Here is a 19,545-nt window from a genome sequence, read left to right on the forward strand (position 1 = left end):
CTGATTGATCTTCGAGGAGGCATTCTGAACTTCCTGAACCATACACATAAATAACTTATAATGAAAAGGAGTTATTGCAGTAAGAGATCAATAAAAGAGAACTCTAAATACGTAAATGTGCATTAGCAACAAGCAAAATTATAAGTAAACTTTATCTGCTTACAATACGGTTGGTCGAGCTCGTCCATGGCGATGAACTTCACATGTTAGGGCTTACCACAGATTCTTTAGGACCGTTTTGCTCTGATACCATATTATAACGCCCCGATTTCTCGAGACGTTACTTCTAGAGTCCATTTAAATCTTATAAAAGAAATTCTTTAATATACCAAATAAAATATTATTTAAAAATTTAAAAGACGCACAATGAGATCTCATATTTTTAAAAAAATAAATAAAAAAAAATGTTGGACTCTAAGTTCAATAACAACATAAGAAAATAATAGTTTAAAATCTAAAAGTAAAAAAAAAATGTTATTTAATTCTAAAACATAAATAATTGTGCCCAGCCTCTAACATGCTTTGTCCACGCCTCGAGCCCGCACCGCTCACTGTTTTGCTTTGCCTTTTCCTGCACACAGAGTACCCATGAGCTAACGCCCAGTAAGAAGAGCTATATAGGACATAACCCCCCATACCCGAAAACATAAAATTCCAACTAAACATAAATAAATATATAAACATAACTATATCATTGTGAAATATGTATCACACCAACATGATACGTGTCATACACATACACACTACTACTAACAAGTCATGTTGATCGGACATGAAATGTAAATTGCCCTGCCTGTGCTGTACTCACACTCGGCATTCCCACGGTGGCATCTAGTCTAGCCTGCGCTGTACCCACACTCGGTCGTTCCCACGAGACATCGTTGCCCTGCCTGCGTTGTACTCACACTCAGCAGTTCCGTGGTGGCATCCTATTACCATGAGTTATGCACACCCAAGATAATTCCTGCAACTATAATCTAGTAGCACGCCTACTCTATTGTCTAAGCATGTCTACTACTTAAATCGGTAGCATTGTCTTCACACTAATCAATCTAGCGTAACAAATCATGTCGCAACATAAAAATAAATACATGATTAAACACAAGAAAACAAGCATAATCTATACCCTGTGCACAGATGTCTACTCTTCTTACCTTAGACTCTCCCTGCCAATGAATCACCACCTTTGGAGTAAAGCCGTATTCCCATGACAAAATTATAAAGGCACATAATTAAGGCACCAAAAAAATGATCCTACTACCACATGCACCCTAAAGATATCCTTGTGTCATACTCATTTATTATATTGTCTAAAACCATTAAATATCATCTTAAATAATTACATACAGTTTTAAATTAAATATATCTTTATTCATATTATATAAATACATGATATATAATAGATAACTTAACTCATCTAAACTGATATATATATATACTAATAAGGTACATATACAGATGTTAGAATTTTACTTTATTCATTAAATGCTATTGATTTTCTTTAACTCAACCATCAAACACCACAAATATGCACAAAGTACACCTAGCTGATCCTCCTTAAATTCCCTACACCTAACAAAAATCATCCTTTAATCTAACCACATTAAACTATTCATAACAGTAAGTAGTATATCTATAAACATGATCGTCCTACTACAATTAGCATATATATGACCCATATAACTTAAGCTATATACTAATAAATAGTATTATTTTTATTACAACCCAGTATATATATATCCCTACAACTCAAAAGTGACATGAGCCATTATATAAATACACAGTAACAGTCAAAACCCAAAAATAAAACCAAGTATTTATTAAAAAACGTAACTGTGAGAAGCCAAAAAAAAAAAATGCATGTAAATGTATATATAACCCAAAACACAAATATCCATTTATACATATATATATACATACACACACAAATAAAAAACGTGAGTACCATCTTAGAATCAAACAAAATAATAATAAAATAACATAACATCTTCCTTTCATACATATATATACACACAAATAAAAACTAGGAATCAAACAAAATAATAATAAAATAACATAACATCTTCCTTTCATACACATATATATATATATATATATATACACACAAATAGAAACTAGGAATCAAACAAAAGTACTAATAAAATAAAATAAACTCTTACTAATAGAAAAGTCAATCACTATCACACCAATCACACCATGAGCACTAGTTCTTCTCTTTTCTTATGCACGGCAGCCAAGAAAGAAAACTAAGGTTCCCAATGTTAACACTTTTCTCTTAAATAGATTAATAGTAATGGGTTTTTGTCTTTTACTAAATTACCCTTATTTCCTTCATTTCCAATTATAACCATTGACCATTTCAAATATATACTCAAAGCCCACAAAAGAAAAAAAAAACGTGGAGATTGACCACTTCTTCATCTTATTAATGTTATTATTATTATTATTATAATGATATAAGCACACGTATTCACATTATCATCCTTAATGGAAATTTTCTTAATGGAAAGTTCTAAATATATCTTAATGGAAAAAAAAAAAATTCCAAGGCTACCTTTATCAAAATTGATACTACCATTATCATCCTAATAAGAAGTCTTTATCACAAAATTAATTTAATTAAATAATAATATCATGGCAACCATAAAAATTTCTTTAGTAACAAAAATAACATCTTCACTAATAAATTGACAAAATTTCCCTTTTCGACATAATGGATATTACATATAACATACGAACATGCATCAATAATACTGGGTAGCGAGCAGAACATTTTTAGCCGATTTGTGTAACTCTCAAGAACGTTCGAGACTAATATAATTGTGCCTCTAATACATGAGTCCATACTAAAGACTGTGATATGCAAAAGGAAAGACTAGGAGATGTACTATCCCACATCGCTTGAGTAAGGTCAAGTGTGATTATTCTAAGACTGTGTACGTATGGGATGATATCAAAGCATTGACCAAGCCAAAAGTGTGGTCAATGAGGACGTCAGATCTCGTAAGGGGGTGATTGTGGCAGTCATTAGTCTTGTGATTCGTACAAAAAAAATATCGGGTAAGCTGTACAATCCTACATCGCCTGAAAAATGTCAAGTGTGATGATTTTGAGATTGTGTAGGTATGGGACTACACAATTGAAAAGGGCTTAAATAGAATGATTGATACTACCTATATCAACAAGATACATCTTACTTTTGGTAGCCCGTCATGAAAGAACTCCACAGTTAAGTGTGCTTGACCTGGGTTAATCTCAAGATGGGTGACCTCGTGGGAAGTTTTCCTAAGAAGCATGTGAGTGAGGACAAAGTACGTTGGAAGTAATCGTGTTGGTTTGTAGGGCCAATCATCATTCCAACAAGCAGTTAGAGTGACGTACGCGTCTATAAGAGCCATCATTTTGTGAGTGTAAGGACCCAATGAAGACTTGAAATGAGAACATTACAAAAGGTATCAGAGCCACGATTATATCGGCCCTGAACGTTATCACGAGTCACAGATATTAACTAAAAAGACTCCGCTCACTACCAAGTAAGTATTATTTTTGCAAATTCATATGTTATGTGCATTTTAGTAATTTCAAAATTTCTGTTCATTCTTAGAACCCTAGAACCAACTAAGCTCCGACATCATGAGACCAGAGCAAGTAGAACACATTGTTAGGCACATTAAAGCCTTAACAAGACTTCCCAAGACCCCACCCATGCATGAAGAAGACAAAGTGTTTAATAGAATTAACAAAAATACATGAGGGATTGATAAGATAATATACCACTAGAACTGTTTATTAAAGTCACATGAGAAGTATGTAGCCCGGATGCACGCACTCAATATGCCACATGTCCAACGTAGTCTAAGAGAACTAGAAAAATCTAGGGCATGTCAGGATAGATGAAACCGAAAGATATAACCTACTTATGATTAACCTAGAGGATCAATACAAAATTACTGACACGATATACCATCGTAATGGCACTAAAGAAGAAATATATTATCAATCCAATAATGTTGTCAAGTCTGAATTCCTTCAAAAGTTACCAATCTTGTCAAACCTGGTGTATTTAGAACTCGACTATATAGATTTTATAGAAGATATGTTAAAGAAATGGTTAAACATAAAAGATTAAAATAGTGAAGCTGTATTTTATTTCATGTATTTATTTATTTATGTAATAAGGGGTTTTAGTATGGCTCCACTTTAGTTAGAATTTTTAGTGTAACTTCTTTAGCTTATTATCTTTTGGAATCCAAAAATAAATAAAGAAATTTTATTCTATCTGGTAAATATATAAAAAAAATATATCTTATGTTAATTCCTACTAAATAGTTAAAGGATAAATTGTTGCAGATATAGGAGATATCTCTTAGAATTAAGGTGTCAAATGAAATAATACTTAAGATCTTGAGGAATCGAAAATCAAAAGCATTCTATCGCTTAAAGTGTACAAAAAGCTTGATTACCCTCAAGTGTACAACGAACTAGATTACCCTCAAGTGAAGAACCCGAAGATGGGGAAATGTCAAAAGGGTACAACGAACCAAATTACCCTATAGTGTCGAAGAGCGAGGACTTAGATTAAAGCACAATAAGTATCGATAAACCAAAGGTGACATACTAGACTATCATTCTGAAGTAGAAATCAATAAGTTAGCCTCAAAATCTGAAAATATACCAACACCAATCCAAGCAAATGTAGAAATGACAATCGATTCTGAGGAAGAGGACCGAGAAGAAGACCCTGAAGAATCCGAAGCCGAGTCATGCGTGGAGGATAATTAGTAGTTTCGTTTAGCTTGTCCAATTTTATCCAAGGACAAGAGTTTTGTTCATATTCCAATAATCTAGTGATTATGTAAGTAGAGATTTATTATGCTTTTAAATAAATAGAGATTTTTCTTACAAGTGAATACTTCTCTTATGACCAAAGTTAATTTTCTTTATGCATTAAGAACCCAACAAAATGAATAAGGAAGATATTTTCTTTCTCTACTTAGGAATTCGCTTTTAAAATGAATAAGCAATATTGATTTTGATGACGGGACTAAATTTTAAACCTAGACACCAAGAAGAAGAAGTACAAAATGATTTTAGCATCTAAAGCGGCACCCAAAACACCGCGAGGCACTAAGAATATTTGTGACACCTTCTTAAATTAGTCAAACACCCAAAGATGAAGTGAGTGTTCAAAATAAGGTGGACAAATTTTTTGTCAAATTTGTTGATGACGTTCTCTGTACCTCAACCAGTGGATGGATGTTAATGATACTTAAGGTTCACGCTGAACCGACTTAAGAAGACCCAACTTTACCCCAAATTTAAGAAATATGAGTTCTGGTTAGAGAAGGTGACATTCCTAGGCCATATAGTTTTCAAAGATGGATTCGAAGTGGATGCTTCAAAGATCGAAGTGGTCAAAAGCAGGCCAGCGCCTAAGACTACAAGTGAAGTAAGAAGCTTCTTTGGACTAGCTGGTTACTACAGATATTTTGTTGAAGGATTTTCAAAGATAGCAACTCATCTAACCAACTTAACTCGGAAGATGCAAAAGTTTGTCTGGTTAGATAAGTGTGAGGAAAACTCCCAAACACTTAAGGACAAACTAATAAAAGCTCTTGTATTATGTACAAGTTTATGGTGTCCTGCAATGCATCGAAATAAGGGCTAGGATGCGAACCTGTAATATCCAGTTTATACACATATATTGGTATTTGATATATTAAGTGTGTAATACAATTATATTGTAATTATAATTATTATTATTATTTGACTATATTATATATAGATTATACATTATGGTATTTGTGCACGTGTGTGTGCCATTATGACATTTAAAAAATATGATATATATATATATATTATATAGTGATATATGGTGAAAATAGATAGTGAGGAATCAAATTAGTTATTTTAAATTATATTAACATGATTTTTATCTGATTATTTAGATTTTTATTTTAAAATTTAAACTTATTATACGATATCTCATATATACGTATATACTCATTATATATAAATAATTTAAGAACCCTAGAAGTCATAAATCTATCGTATTCTCATCATCTCTCAAAAGTATTACCCTCTTTATTTCACCAAATCAATAGTTCTAACCATAAGAGTTTCGGAGTCAGCGATTAACCACTCTTATCTGATCATCATTCTGTGTCTTCGAAATCTTGAGAGCCTAGAAGGTATCGTAAGAGTTAATTACAGTAGAGTTGAGGTAAGAAAAAATAATTATACTTTATACTTGTACTTTTTATATGGTTTGAGTACCTAATGAGATAGGTTGAATAAATTATATTGAAAATGTGAAATGTGATAGTTTTAGTGAAGTAGTATTTTGTCGATGGATTGTATATGGTTGTTTAATCATGTTTCAGGTACTTAAAAGTGGTTGGAAACCACACATGTATGGTGATGTGGTAAGTGAGACAGTGTACGTAAGGGTGCAGTAGTCATTGGTTATGCATTCTAGTTAAGAACGTAAAACACTCCAGATTTGTATGGAAGATGGAGTGTGAGTGTGAGTGTGTGATATTTCTGTATTAGCGTGGCTGCCTCTACTGAAAAACATGATGGGTTTGTTGTATGGTTGATGTGTATGATTGTGCTATGCTGGTACATGGTATTTTGTTTTTTCTTACTTGGCTTTGCAGCTCACCCCTTATTTACTCCTTATGTGCATATAAGCCTGTAAGCTTTGGGTGACAAGTTGAGTCTGGGCAGCATGGGGTGTATCTCTTGAGATCATGTAACTGGGTGTGGTCTTGACCATCTTTTATTGAAAGTCACTTTTAAATTATTAAAACATATTGTGGATGTTGTCGTTTAATTTTCTATTACATTTACTTAAATAGTATTACTTTATTTTCAACTGGGTACCCATATTTTGAAAATTGTTATTTTTTTTTAAAAAAGCAACATTAGTATCTTAACGCCAGTTTATTTATGTCACTTTATTTTAAGTAAGTAAGGACGTAACAAATGGTATCAGAGCCACATTTACATTGATCTTGAATTCACGCGACATACACACTATCACTGCAAAGGATCAACTTATCATCAAGTATGTATGCATTATTTATGTTATGTCTTATATGTTAAGTTTGGTCAAATTCAATCTAATATTTATTTTGGGTTGTGTAGAGTTAATAATGAATCCAAACGTAGTTAAGACAATTAAAGGCTTAAGACGCTTGCTGACATCTAACGAGAAAAGTAAACTTAAGAAAATAATAGAGGATATGGATAAAATTAATCAAGGCATGGAGATAATTATGAGGAGAGAGCGTGTGTTGTTAATGGCACACGAGAAATATATAGATATGTCATACTCATTAAGGTGTGAGGAAGCAAGAGCTCACCTAAATTAAATATGGAGACAAGTGAACGGAATCAGTTATATTTTAGAACATAACAAGTATAAAGAGTCAATTGAGAGATTCATCAACACTTTCTCTTTCCAGGATGTGCGAATGAATGAGCAAGGTGTGAGGACCTTGCTCAACCATAAGCTGGGCGTAAAATATCATGACTACTGCATTGCCAAATTAGTGATATATGGTGAAAATAAATAGTGAGGAATCAAATTAGTTATTTTAAAATTCAAAATTTAAATTATATTAGCATGATTTTTATCTGATTAGTTGGATCTTTATTTTAAAATTTAAACCTATTATACGATATCTCATATATACGTATATACTCATTATATATAATTAATTTTAGAACCCTAGCAACCATATATGTATCGTATTCTCATCATCTCTCAAAAGTATTACCTTATTTATTTCACCAAATTAATAGTTCTAACCTTTAAAGCTTCGGAGTCAGCGATCAACCACTCTTATCTGATCATCGTTTCGTGTCTTCGAAATCTTGAGAGCTTAGAAGGTATCGTAAGAGTAAATTACAGCGAAGTTGAGCTAAGAAAAAATAATTATATTTTATACTTGTGCTTTTTATATGATTTGAGTACTTAGTGAGACTGGTTGAATAAATTGTATTGAAACTTTAAAATGTGATAGTTTCGATGAAATAGTATTTTGTCGATGGATTGTATATGGCTGTTTAATCATCGTCTCTTATGACCAAAGTTGACTTTCTTTATGCATTAAGAACCCAACAAAATGAATAAGAAAGATATTTTCTTTCTCTACTTACGAATAAGCTTTCAAAATGAATAAGCAACAATGATTCTGATGACGTGACTAAATTTTAAACCTAGACACCAAGAAGAAGAAGTATAAAATGATTTTAGCCTCTAAAGCGGCACCCAAAACACTGCGAGGCACTAAGAATATTTGTGACACCTTCTTAAATTAGTCAAACACCCCAAAGATGGAGTGTTCAAAATTAAGTCGAAAAATTTATTGTCAAATTTGTTGATGACGTTCTCTGTACCTCAACTAGTGGAAGGATGTTAAGGATACCTAAGGTTCACGCTGAACCGACTTAAGGACACCCAACTTCACAGCGAATTTAAGAAATATGAGTTCTGGTTAGAGAATGTGGCATTCCTAGGCCATATAGTTACCAAAGATGGATTCGAAGTGGATCCTTCAAAGATCAAAGCGGTGAAAAGTTGACCAGCGCCTAAGACTGCAAATGAAGTAAGAAGCTTCTTTGGCTTAGCTGGTTACTACAGACATTTTGTTGAAGAATTTTCCAAGATAGCAACTCATCTAACCAACTTAACTCGGAAGATGCAAAAGTTTGTGTGGTTAGATAAGTGTGAGGAAAACTCTCAAACACTTAAGGACAAACTAATAAAAGCTCCTGTATTATGTACAAGGACAAGTTATGGTGTACTGCAATGCATCGAAATAAGGGCTAGGATGTGTACCTGTAATATCCAATTTATACACATACATTGATATTTGATATATTAAGTGTGTGATACAATTTTATTGTTATTATAATAATTATTATTATTTGGCTATATTATAGATATATATATATATATATTTATATTATGCATTATGGTATTAGTGCACGTGTGTGTAAGCCATTATGGCATTTAAGAAATATGATATATATATTAAATAGTGATATATGGTGAAAATAAATAGTGAGGAATCAAATTAGTTATTTCAAAATTCAAAATTTAAATTATATTAACATAATTTTTATCTAATTAGTTAAATCTTTATTTTAAAATTTAAACCTATTATACGATATCTCATATATACGTATAGACTCATTATATATATATAGATAATTTAAGAACCCTAGCAGCCATATATCTATCGTATTCTCATCATCTCTCAAAAGTATTACCCTCTTTATTTCACCAAATCAATAGTTTTAACATTAAGAGCTTCGAAGTCAGTGATCAACCACTCTTATCTGATCATCGTTCCGTGTCTTCGAAATCTTGAGAGCCTAGAAGGTATCGTAAGAGTTAATTACAGTAGAGTTGAGGTAAGGAAAAATAATTATACTTTATACTTGTGCTTTTTATATGGTTTGAGTACCTAATGAGACTGGTTGAATACATTGTATTGAAACTGTGAAATGTGATAGTTTCAGTGAAATAGTGTTTTGTCGATGGATTGTATATGGCTGTTTAATCATGTTCCAGGTACTTAAAAGTGGTTGGAAACCACACATGTATAGTGATGTGGTAAGTGAGACAGAGTACGTAAGGGTGCACTAGTCATTAGTACTGCATTCTAGTTAAGAATGTAAGACACTCCAGATTTGTATGGAAGATGGAGTGTGAGTGTGTGATATTTCTCTATTAGTGTGGCTGCCTCTATTGAAAAACATGATGGGTTTGTTGTATGGTTGATGTATATGATTGTGCTATGCTGGTACATGGTATTTTGTTTTTTCTTACTTGGCTTTGCAGCTCACCCCTTATTTACTCCCTATGTGCAGATAAGTAAGCTTGTAAGCTTTCGGTGACAAGTTGAGTCTGGGCAGCATGGGGTGTATCTCGTGAGATCATGTAGATGGGTGTGGTCTTGGTCATCTTCTGTTGAAAGTCGCTTTTAAATTTATAAAACATATTGTGGATGTTGTCATTTAATTTTCTATTACATTTACTTAAATAGTATTACTTTATTTTCAACTGGGTACCCATATTTTGAAAATTGTTATTTTTTTTTTAAAAAAAAAGCAACATTAGTATCTTAACGCTGGTTTATTTATGTCACTTTATTTTAATTAAGTAAGGGCGTAACAAATGGTATCAGAGCCACATTTACATTGATCTTGAATTCACGCGACATACACACCATCGCTGCAAAGGATCAACTTGTCATCAAGTATGTATGCATTATTTATGTTATGTCTTATATGTTAAGTTTGGTCAAATTCAATCTAATATTTATTTTGGGTTGTGTAGAGTTAATAATGAATCCAAACGTAGTTAAGACAATTAAAGGCCTGAGACGCTTGCCTACATCTACCGAGAGAAGTAAACTTAGGAAAATAATAGAGGATATGGATAAAATTAATTAAGGCATGGGGATAATTATGAAGAGAGAGCGTATGATGTTAATGGCACACGAGAAATATATAGTTATGGCATACTCACTAAAGTTTGAGGAAGCAAGAGCTCACCTAGATCGAATATGGAGACAAGTGAACGGAATCGGTTATATTTCAGAACATAACAAGTATAAAGAGTCAATTGAGAGATTGCTCAACACTTTCTCTTTCCAGGATTTACGAATGAATGAGCAAGGTGTGAGAACCTTCCTCAACCATAAACTGGAGGCAAAATATCATGACTATTACATTGCCAAATTAGTGATATATGGTTAAAATAGGTAGTGAGGAATCAAATTATTTATTTTAAAATTTAAAATTTAAATTATATTATCATGATTTTTATCTGATTAGTTAGATCTTTATTTTAAAATTTAAACGTACTATACGATATCTCATATATACGTATATACTCATTATATATAAATAATTTTAGAACTCTAGCAACCATATATTTATCGTATTTTCATCCCTCTTTATTTCACCAAATTAATAGTTCTAACCTTAAGAGCTTCGGAGTCAGCGATCAACCACTCTTATCTGATCATCGTTGCGTGTTTTCGAAATCTTGAGGGCCTAGAAGGTATCGTAAGAGTTAATTACAGCAAAGTTGAAGTAAGGAAAATTAATTATGCTTTATACTTGTGCTTTTTATATGGCTTGAGTACTTAGTGAGACTGGTTGAATAAATTGTATTGAAACTGTGAAATGTGATAGTTTCGGTGAAATAATGTTTTGTTGATGGATTGTATATGGTTGTTTAATCATGATCTAGGTACTTGGAAGTGTTTGAAAACCACACATGTATGGTGATGTAGTAAGTGAGATAATGTACGTAAGGGTGCACTGGTCATTGGTACTACGTTCTGGTTACGAACGTAAGACACTCCAGATTTGTATGGAAGCTGGAGTGTGAGTGTGATATTTCTGTATTAGTGTGGCTACCTCTATTTAAAAACATGATGAGTTTGTTGTATGGTTGATGTATGTGATTGTGCTATGCTGGTACATGATATTTTGTTTTTCCTTACTTGGCTTTGCAGCTCACCCCTTATTTACTCCCTATGTGCAGATAAGTAAGCATGTAAGCTTTCGGTGACAAGTTGAGTTTGGGCAGCATGGGGTGTATCACGTGAGATCATGTAACTGCGTGTGGTCTTGGTCATCTTCCGCTGAAAGTCATTTTTAAATTTATAAAACATATTGTGGATGTTGTCGTTTAATTTTCTATTACATTTATTTAAATAGTAATACTTTGTTTTCAACTGGGTACCCATGTTTTGAAAATTGTTTTTTTTTTTTAAATAAAGGCAACATTAGTATCTTAACATCAGTTTATTTATTGCACTTTATTTTAAGTAAAGGCGTTATAGTGCCATTGCAGAATGAGAAAGTAGTAGCGTACGCCTCAAGATAACTTAAGGAGTATGAGCAAAGGTATGAAATACACGATCTCGAGTTGGCAGCAGTAATTTTTGCATGAAAGATATGGAGGCACTATCTCTACGAGAAGAAATGTGAAATCTATACTGACCACACGAGTCTAATGTACTTCTTTACGTAGAAGGAACTCAACACAAGGCACAAACGATGGCCAGAGCTTGTTAAAGACTTTGATTGCAAAATCTATTACCACCCAAAGAAGGCCAATGTAGTGCCAGACGCGCTAAGCAGATGCAATTATGCAACTTGGAAATACTGACATAAATGGAAAAGCCATTACAACGGGAACTCCAAAGAAGTGGTATAGAGATGATTACAAAAAGACTAGCTTACCTTACTATTGTCTCAACGTTGCTACAAGAACTTAAAGATACACAAGTTGTTGATGAAATCTTACAAAAGAAAAAGAGCAGGCTTGCCAGATAAGGAGGTAGAGAATTTCTCTGTAGGTACAGACAACATGTTGAAGTATAAGTGAAGAGTGTGTATAGCCAACGACATAGAGTTTAAAGAAAGATCATGATGAAAGCACACACTACACCCTACTCGATGCATTTAGGGTCAACCAAAAATGTAGAACGATTTAAAAACCATGAACTGGTGGCCAGTAATGAAGAATGATGTAGCTAATTTGTATCCTAATGTCTCACATGCCAACAACTTAAGGCTGAACATCAGAGACCAACAAGAATGTTGCAACCCTTAAAAATACCATAATGGAAAGGAGAAGATATGGACATGGACTTTGTGACGGGATTACCCCGAACAACCAAGCCACATGACTTGGTTTGGGCAACTATAAATAGACTCACAAAGTCAGCTCACTTTGTTCTGGTAAAGTCTACTTATAATGTAGAGCAATATGCTGACTTGTACATGCAAGAGATATTAAAGTTGCAGGGAGTTCCAAAGAGGTTCAGTATTCACCTCCAAGTTTTTGGAGGGTCTACACAAGGCAATGGGGATGCAATTAAAACTTAGTATGACATTTGATCCCTAAACAGACAGACAATCTGAATGTACCATCCAAATACTCGAAGATATGCTTCAAGCATGTGCACGATGCTTCACTGGCTTGTGGAATAAGTATTTACCACTAATTGAATTTTCTTATAATAATAGCTATCAAGCCACAATCAGAATGACGCCATATGAGATGTTGTATGGACGAAAATGTAAATCACCGCTTTACTAGGATGAGATTGAAGAAAGACAGTATTTAGGTACAGAAGCAGTAAGAGAAGCTTTAGAGGTAATTGAAAAGATACGACAAAGGATGCTCACTGCCCAAAGTAGATAGAAAAGTTATGTAAATCTGAAAAGACGGGAAGTTGAGTTTTTTGTATGGGACTTGGTGTTCTTAAAAGTATCACCAATGAAGGGGATTATGCGTTTTGGAGAAAGGAAAAAGTTAAGCCCAATGTTTATAGTTTGATAGAAAAGCGACATAGGAGTTGGAGACAAGCATGCAGAAATAGTACCCCAAGTTATTCTATGGTAAGTAAATTTCAAGGACGAGATTCATATAAGGTGGGTAGATTGTAGGGGTATTTGCGGTGCGGGTGGTACGGGTTGCAACTATTTTTTTAAACCAAATTGCATATACAGTTTTTCTAATTTCTCAAACCGCAACTACACTGCAAGATCTTAAAGCCGCAAAATTCACACCGTGAAAATTCAATGTATTGCAGTTTGAGCGATTTACACTATCATCATTATCGAATATTATAATAAAAATTTAAAATCAATCTATAAAGTTTTAACAATATAAAAAGTTTTAGCATCATAATATATATACTAATCATCAAATCATTATATTGAATTGTCTCTAAAAAAATAATATAATGGCTCTTTGAACATTCTTCTCGTAGGAATTTATCTTAAATGAGGTTTTTGATCCTTTTTGTATAATCCTTATAAGCAAACTCTTTCAAATTGTGTCACTTGTGCTTCTCGTGTTGAAAACATTCAATCTTACAACCAACTTAGCTTTTCTCTACTCGCTGAACTCATCTTTATTAATACGAATCTCTAGAGGCCATTTTTTGTACGTACAGTGTATCCCGAGGAGGCTATAGTATAGGTCTTTCGTCTTGCTTGCCTATTACTTTATGATCAGTAAATTTGACTTACTCCTTTGGACTAAAGAAAGACTTAAATTCTAAGTCATGTGGGTATTATCCGAAATGCATTAAAATAACACATTAATTCTCTTAACATGCGAGCCTACTTATTTTCGGGTTCTTATACACGTGTCGCAACCATATTTACTGCTCGAAATATGAGTACAACACCTATCTACTCACTCTAGGCCTCTCGATCTCACCCTCTCACTCTCAATGTCTCAATCTCTCCTTAGATTTCACCCATTCACTATCTCACGCAGTCTCCTCAACTCACTGTCATCACAAGCAAAGCCCCCTCTCACCATTCACTGTAACAGGCATGTTTGGTAAGTGTTTTCCTCAACTCAAAACTCGAACCCAACCTTAGTCAAACTCAATCAGTGCAACCCGACTCACACCTAGACCCATACCCACACTTAACCACACCCATGCCCAAACCAAAAACCTAGTCCTAAAATGGGTGGCTTTAGTGTAATAGTTTGTAAAACCCAAGTCTCGAAACCCCGATCAAGCCTGCCCGATTGCAACCCTACCTCGATTTGCAGCTCTAAGTAAGTCGAGGGATTTTGTTCAATTTTTCAAGATATATTGATCTATTAGAGCTAAAAATCTCTTAAAACTCAAAGAACACATACCCATTTCAGCCATTAAAAGCTTAGAATACAGAATAAACACTTCCTTCTATAGTTTTTCGCCCCAAAACATTGATTAAGTTGCATTAAACATTATCAAATGCAAATTTGACATGTTCCATTATTTTCTCCTTTAGAGCTCATTTGCTCATTAAGGAAATGACCATAAACTCTTTGAAGCATAATATGTTAAAAGAATGATCTCAAATGAGTCAATCATATGTATATTCCTAACGTATATCTTCCAGCTAAATTTATTCTCAACTCTCTGCCTTCACTTGCCTCTGTCTTTCTTCTTCTTCTCATTACATGATTTCAACGCTTGAACTTCTGTTAAGCGATTATACATATACGTATATATCAAAGATTTAAACAAAGGAAAGAAAATGTAATACATTACACATAATTATACCTGGTTGGCAAGATTTCCAATTCCTATTTGTGTTTACAAGACAATCCTGTAAAGCAATGGGGAAGGAAAAAGAAAAAACTCTAGGTTTAGGGTTCTACAATTTAAATACAAATACACAATTTAGGGTTTGGGGGATAGATTTAAATTACCTGTAATGCCAAGTAGAGAGAAGAACAGTCTTTGAGTTGTTTCACATTGTCGTCGTCTTCGTCTGCATCACTCTGGTGAAGAGGAGGAGAAGGAAGTCCCTTTGGATCGAATTGGGGTTTATCAAGTACCATTTTTGGGCGTCGTCTACTGCCTTCACGGAATTTCAGCCACACTGGATACCTCGAATAACGAATATTTGAATAAATTAACAATAGAAAGAAAAACAGTATATAGTTTAAACTTCAAAGGAGGAGAATATACGGTCAGAACTACTGTTAAACAAATTGCAAAACACTAAACCATTTGTCGATTCGAAAACAAGTACACTTACAAGTGAAAGCGGCGGAGCGATTAACACGGCGGCGATTGACGGTAGGCGCCGGAAAATCGAAGGAGAGATCGATTGAAGTGAAGAGGAAAGGTCTGGCAATAGAGCCCCTTTATGAATCCATCAGCTTTACGAAAAGACTATTATGACCTCGCTTGAAAAGTATGTACGGCACTGTAATAGAAGGGTAAGTTTGTCCAATCAGTTTTTGCTAGTCCCAACTTATCAGGAAAAAAAAAAAAAAAACTAATCTTTTCTTTCAAAATCTCTAATTTTTAACTTAAGGAAGGGAAAAAAAGAACGAAGTGGTGCCGGAAACAGAAGAAAAAGAAAAGAATCAGTCGAATCAGAAATGGCGTGCAGAAATATTGTGTTTCGTTCTGTTCTATTAACGGAGCCGTGGCGACCCCTTCATCTCAGTCGGACCTCTCTTTGCTCTTCTTTCAGGATTTGTGGAACTCCTCCTGCGCCTTCAAGGCTTACCGGAAAACTCAGGACCAGTGGAGCTCGAGATTTTCACTTCAACTGCTGCCATAACGAAACTCCTGAGTCTTCTTCGTCACAGGACGAACAGGGTCCCCCTCAGGAAGTTGTTCTCAAAGCAATTTCAGGTTTTTTTTCCTCCCAGTCGTCCTACCCTTTTGTCAAAATGCTCATATGGTTTTTTCCCATTTGATTTTGTTGTTTCTGGTTCTTTCTGTTAATGCATATTGATATTGATAAAAATAAAAAATTTTGTTGTTTGGTTTGGTATTATTGAACTCAGAGGTGTCTAAGACGGAAGGGAGAGTTGGGCAAACGACGAATGTGGTTATTGGAGGTACAGTGACTGACGATTCTACTCGTGAATGGCTCGCTTTGGATCAGAAGGTATTGTTATTTATTGCTGCTTCCTTTGAGAATTTTGCTTTCATTTTCTTCTGAATTTTTGTTATATGGTAATGGATTGTTTATGTATTACTTGAACAGGTAAACTCTTACCCAACTGTGAGAGGGTTTACAGCAATTGGAACAGGAGGTGATGATTTTGTACAAGCTATGGTAGTAGCCGTTGAATCCGTTATTCAACAACCTATTCCGGAGGTATGCTTTTGTTGTTAGTGCAGTTTTCACTAACTGGTTGATCATGTTTTCTATATTGTTGAATTGGGCTACGAGCATTGTTTGTGTAGCTTTCACTTTGATATGTCCTTAGTCATAAGAATCTATTGCCACTACTGGGAGTATCATCTACTGGATGTACTTGATTCTGGAAAAACAAAGTAGAATAATTAGAAGTTCAGTTACTAATAGTGTGTTTGGTAGGATGAAGAGGTGAATGGAAGGTGGACTTTGAATTTTAAAATTATAGTTTCAGATCATTTTATATTGCTGCCCATTGGACCTAAGGAATGTGTCGTATACTTTCCTTTCTTATGATATCTACTTGTCTTACCTAATATTTTCTCTCCCCAAGCTGATGAAGATAGAGTGAAAAAGTGTTCCGTGCAATGTTATGACTAAGTATGAGCCAATGTGCATCTGTGTCCTAGCTTTGCTAGGTTTAAATGTTGCGTGAGAGGAATTGTATTAAAGACTCAAGAAATCGAGAGAGCCTTCAGCTTTACAAACAGAGATATGATTCTGTCCCCGGAGAAAATACATCTTCCAGCTAGTATATTCCCAAAATCTGCATCCATAATTATAAGGATCGAGTAACGTCATTCTAACTTAACCAACCATATGGTGACATGTAGAAAGAATATTATCAAGTTATGCTGATTTTTACATATCCAGCTTATATTTCGTCCCAGCTACATAGGTAAATCATAGTGAAACGTGAAAATAACGTAATTACTTTTCATTACAAAAGTAATTACAACAAGACTTGAACACTTTATATAACCACAACTGACAGTCTGACACCAATTACTCGCGCTCTTTATTTCTCTAACACTCCCACGCTTATATTTATAATTTTTCACTCACACACATTCTCTTAGACACACTTGGATATCACTCACACACACTTAGCACTCAACTCACATACTTGACTCTTTGCTCACATACCTCACCAAGTGACCTAGTCCCTTTATTAATACTACTCTAGAGTCAATAGAATTCTGCTGCAACTAGAACATTCTAGTTAATTTCCTTTTGTTGCTAAAGTGTAAACCCATCTCAACACCAGTGCAAGTCAATGTCAAGCTATGTGCAAAAAAAAAAATTGTCAAGCTATGTGCTCATGACCTTCAAGATGGAGCAATGTACCGACAACTAGTTGGTAGTCTACTTTGCCTAACATTGACTAGACATGATATCTCATATGTTCGATTTATGCAACACCCAATAAAACCTCATTTGGAAGCATTGTGATGAATGCTTATTTACGTCAATGATACCACTGACTACAGTTATGGTTTTGCTTATTTTGTGAATATACTATCTGGTAGTTGCTTAGGGGAATGATGAAATTTCTGCTAGAGCATAAAGGGGTATGTGAGAGAAAGGAGTAGAATCATCTCTGTTTGTAAAGTTTTCAGCTTTACCCTTGAAGATTTTTAGATTCTTGGGTATCTAACACAATTCCTCCCAACATTCAAAACCACCAGGCAGCTATGACATGTATGCATATTGGCTCAAACTTAAAAATAACATTTCATGAGTAACCTTTTTCGGTTTTTCAGTGTTCATCAGCTTGCGGTGAGCAATTATTTTTAGATCTTAAAAGAGGTGGGATAAGGTTTGGAGTGTGGTAGAAGTTGACATGGGCTGGAAGTGTTTTGCTATTGTGCAGTGTTCTTTCTTTCACCGGTGCAAGTAGTTGCTTAAGCTTGAACTCATGGTTGAAACCAAGTGATCTTCTGATACTATCAACTATGGATTTCACCGGGCACTACTTGTGTTTGATATAGCTTATCTAATCACTGTGAGCAACCCTGTACTAGGGGTGTAGATGAGATTTTGGAATCTGATGGGTTTATGGTCTTGCTGTAGGACTCGGATTCTGCTCAAAATGTTTTACATAGAATACATCATATTAAGCTGTCAACCTTAGTTCCTTTATTGATGATCTAACCTCCTCAATTTTTTGTCTTCTTGATGTCCATATTTTTTAAAAATGAACAAACATGCCCCCCAAATTCATATTTTAGCTTGAAAATTCTGTGAGATTTAACAAATAAACCCCCACCCCTCCTCTTTCCGTTTCCTCCTTCAAAACTTATAATTTCGACGGTTGAACTGTGTTGTACCTATCTGCTTGCCAGTTACGTTATACATTGTATCTAATCAATTCATAATATAGGTGGAAAACAAATGGAACAAAAAGAAACACGGAACTAATTTCGTTTCTTTTTCTAACAGGGCCATGTGAGACAGAAATTATCATCAAGAGGAAAATATGTATCTGTCAATATAGGACCAGTTCAAGTTGTTTCTAGTGAACAGGTCTCTTCTCTCTTTCGCATACTTGGTGTTTAATGAAGTAAATTAAAAGGAATTGTTGTTAATTTCCCTTCTAGTGGCTCTTGTGCTTATTTGATATGGGATTTTGTTAATATTTTCAGGTTCAAGCTGTATACAACGCCATGAGGAGGGATGATCGGATGAAATACTTCTTGTAGTTTGGTTGTTCATACTTATGTACAGAAATCAATTTTCCAGGGCTCTGTAGCTGCCATCTTAATTCCTTTAGATCATATTTGCTCAAGTAGTCTGTTCTGTTCTGGTGCTTTCTTTGTCAATTTACAATGGCAAAGTAAGCTTGAGAATTTGGAGTTTTTAAAGTTTAATCCATGTACATGCTCAAGGTATATACGAGTATAATTAGCTTAATCCTAAGCTAGGCTTACTCAATTAATCTGTACTTGATTCCCAATTACTTATTGTGACGACTTCCTTTTTTTTTAGCTGGGGTTTCATAGGCTTTAATTAGTGGTTATTGGTTACCTTTAACTAATATGACAACCGTGT

The 19,545-nt window shown here is 34.2% G+C and overlaps 2 protein-coding genes across 3 annotated transcripts; one reads left to right on the forward strand and one right to left on the reverse strand.

The window, feature by feature from the left end:
- Positions 1-14,682: 14,682 nt before the first annotated feature.
- On the reverse strand, positions 14,683-15,743 carry LOC115712521 (uncharacterized). Of its 2 annotated transcripts, none has more exons than XM_030640808.2 (4): positions 15,595-15,743; positions 15,263-15,435; positions 15,114-15,159; positions 14,683-15,031 (listed from the first exon to the last, which is right to left on the reverse strand). In XM_030640808.2, the coding sequence occupies exons 2-4, from the start codon at positions 15,392-15,394 to the stop codon at positions 14,976-14,978; spliced, it is 234 nt and encodes a 77-aa protein (XP_030496668.1). In that variant the 5' UTR covers positions 15,395-15,435; positions 15,595-15,743; the 3' UTR covers positions 14,683-14,975. The 2 variants fall into 2 exon arrangements, with proteins under 2 accessions (XP_030496668.1, XP_030496670.1); XM_030640810.2 differs by having other exon boundaries at positions 15,263-15,443; positions 15,595-15,732.
- An 89-nt stretch (positions 15,744-15,832) lies between these two features.
- On the forward strand, positions 15,833-19,481 carry LOC115712520 (uncharacterized). Its single transcript, XM_030640807.2, has 5 exons — positions 15,833-16,202; positions 16,358-16,461; positions 16,561-16,674; positions 18,937-19,020; positions 19,140-19,481. The coding sequence occupies exons 1-5, from the start codon at positions 15,944-15,946 to the stop codon at positions 19,194-19,196; spliced, it is 618 nt and encodes a 205-aa protein (XP_030496667.1). The 5' UTR covers positions 15,833-15,943; the 3' UTR covers positions 19,197-19,481.
- The last annotated feature ends 64 nt before the right edge of the window (positions 19,482-19,545 follow it).

The sequence above is a fragment of the Cannabis sativa genome, chromosome 4 (genome assembly GCF_029168945.1).
Source record: "Cannabis sativa cultivar Pink pepper isolate KNU-18-1 chromosome 4, ASM2916894v1, whole genome shotgun sequence".
Classification (NCBI taxonomy): Eukaryota; Viridiplantae; Streptophyta; class Magnoliopsida; order Rosales; family Cannabaceae; genus Cannabis; species Cannabis sativa.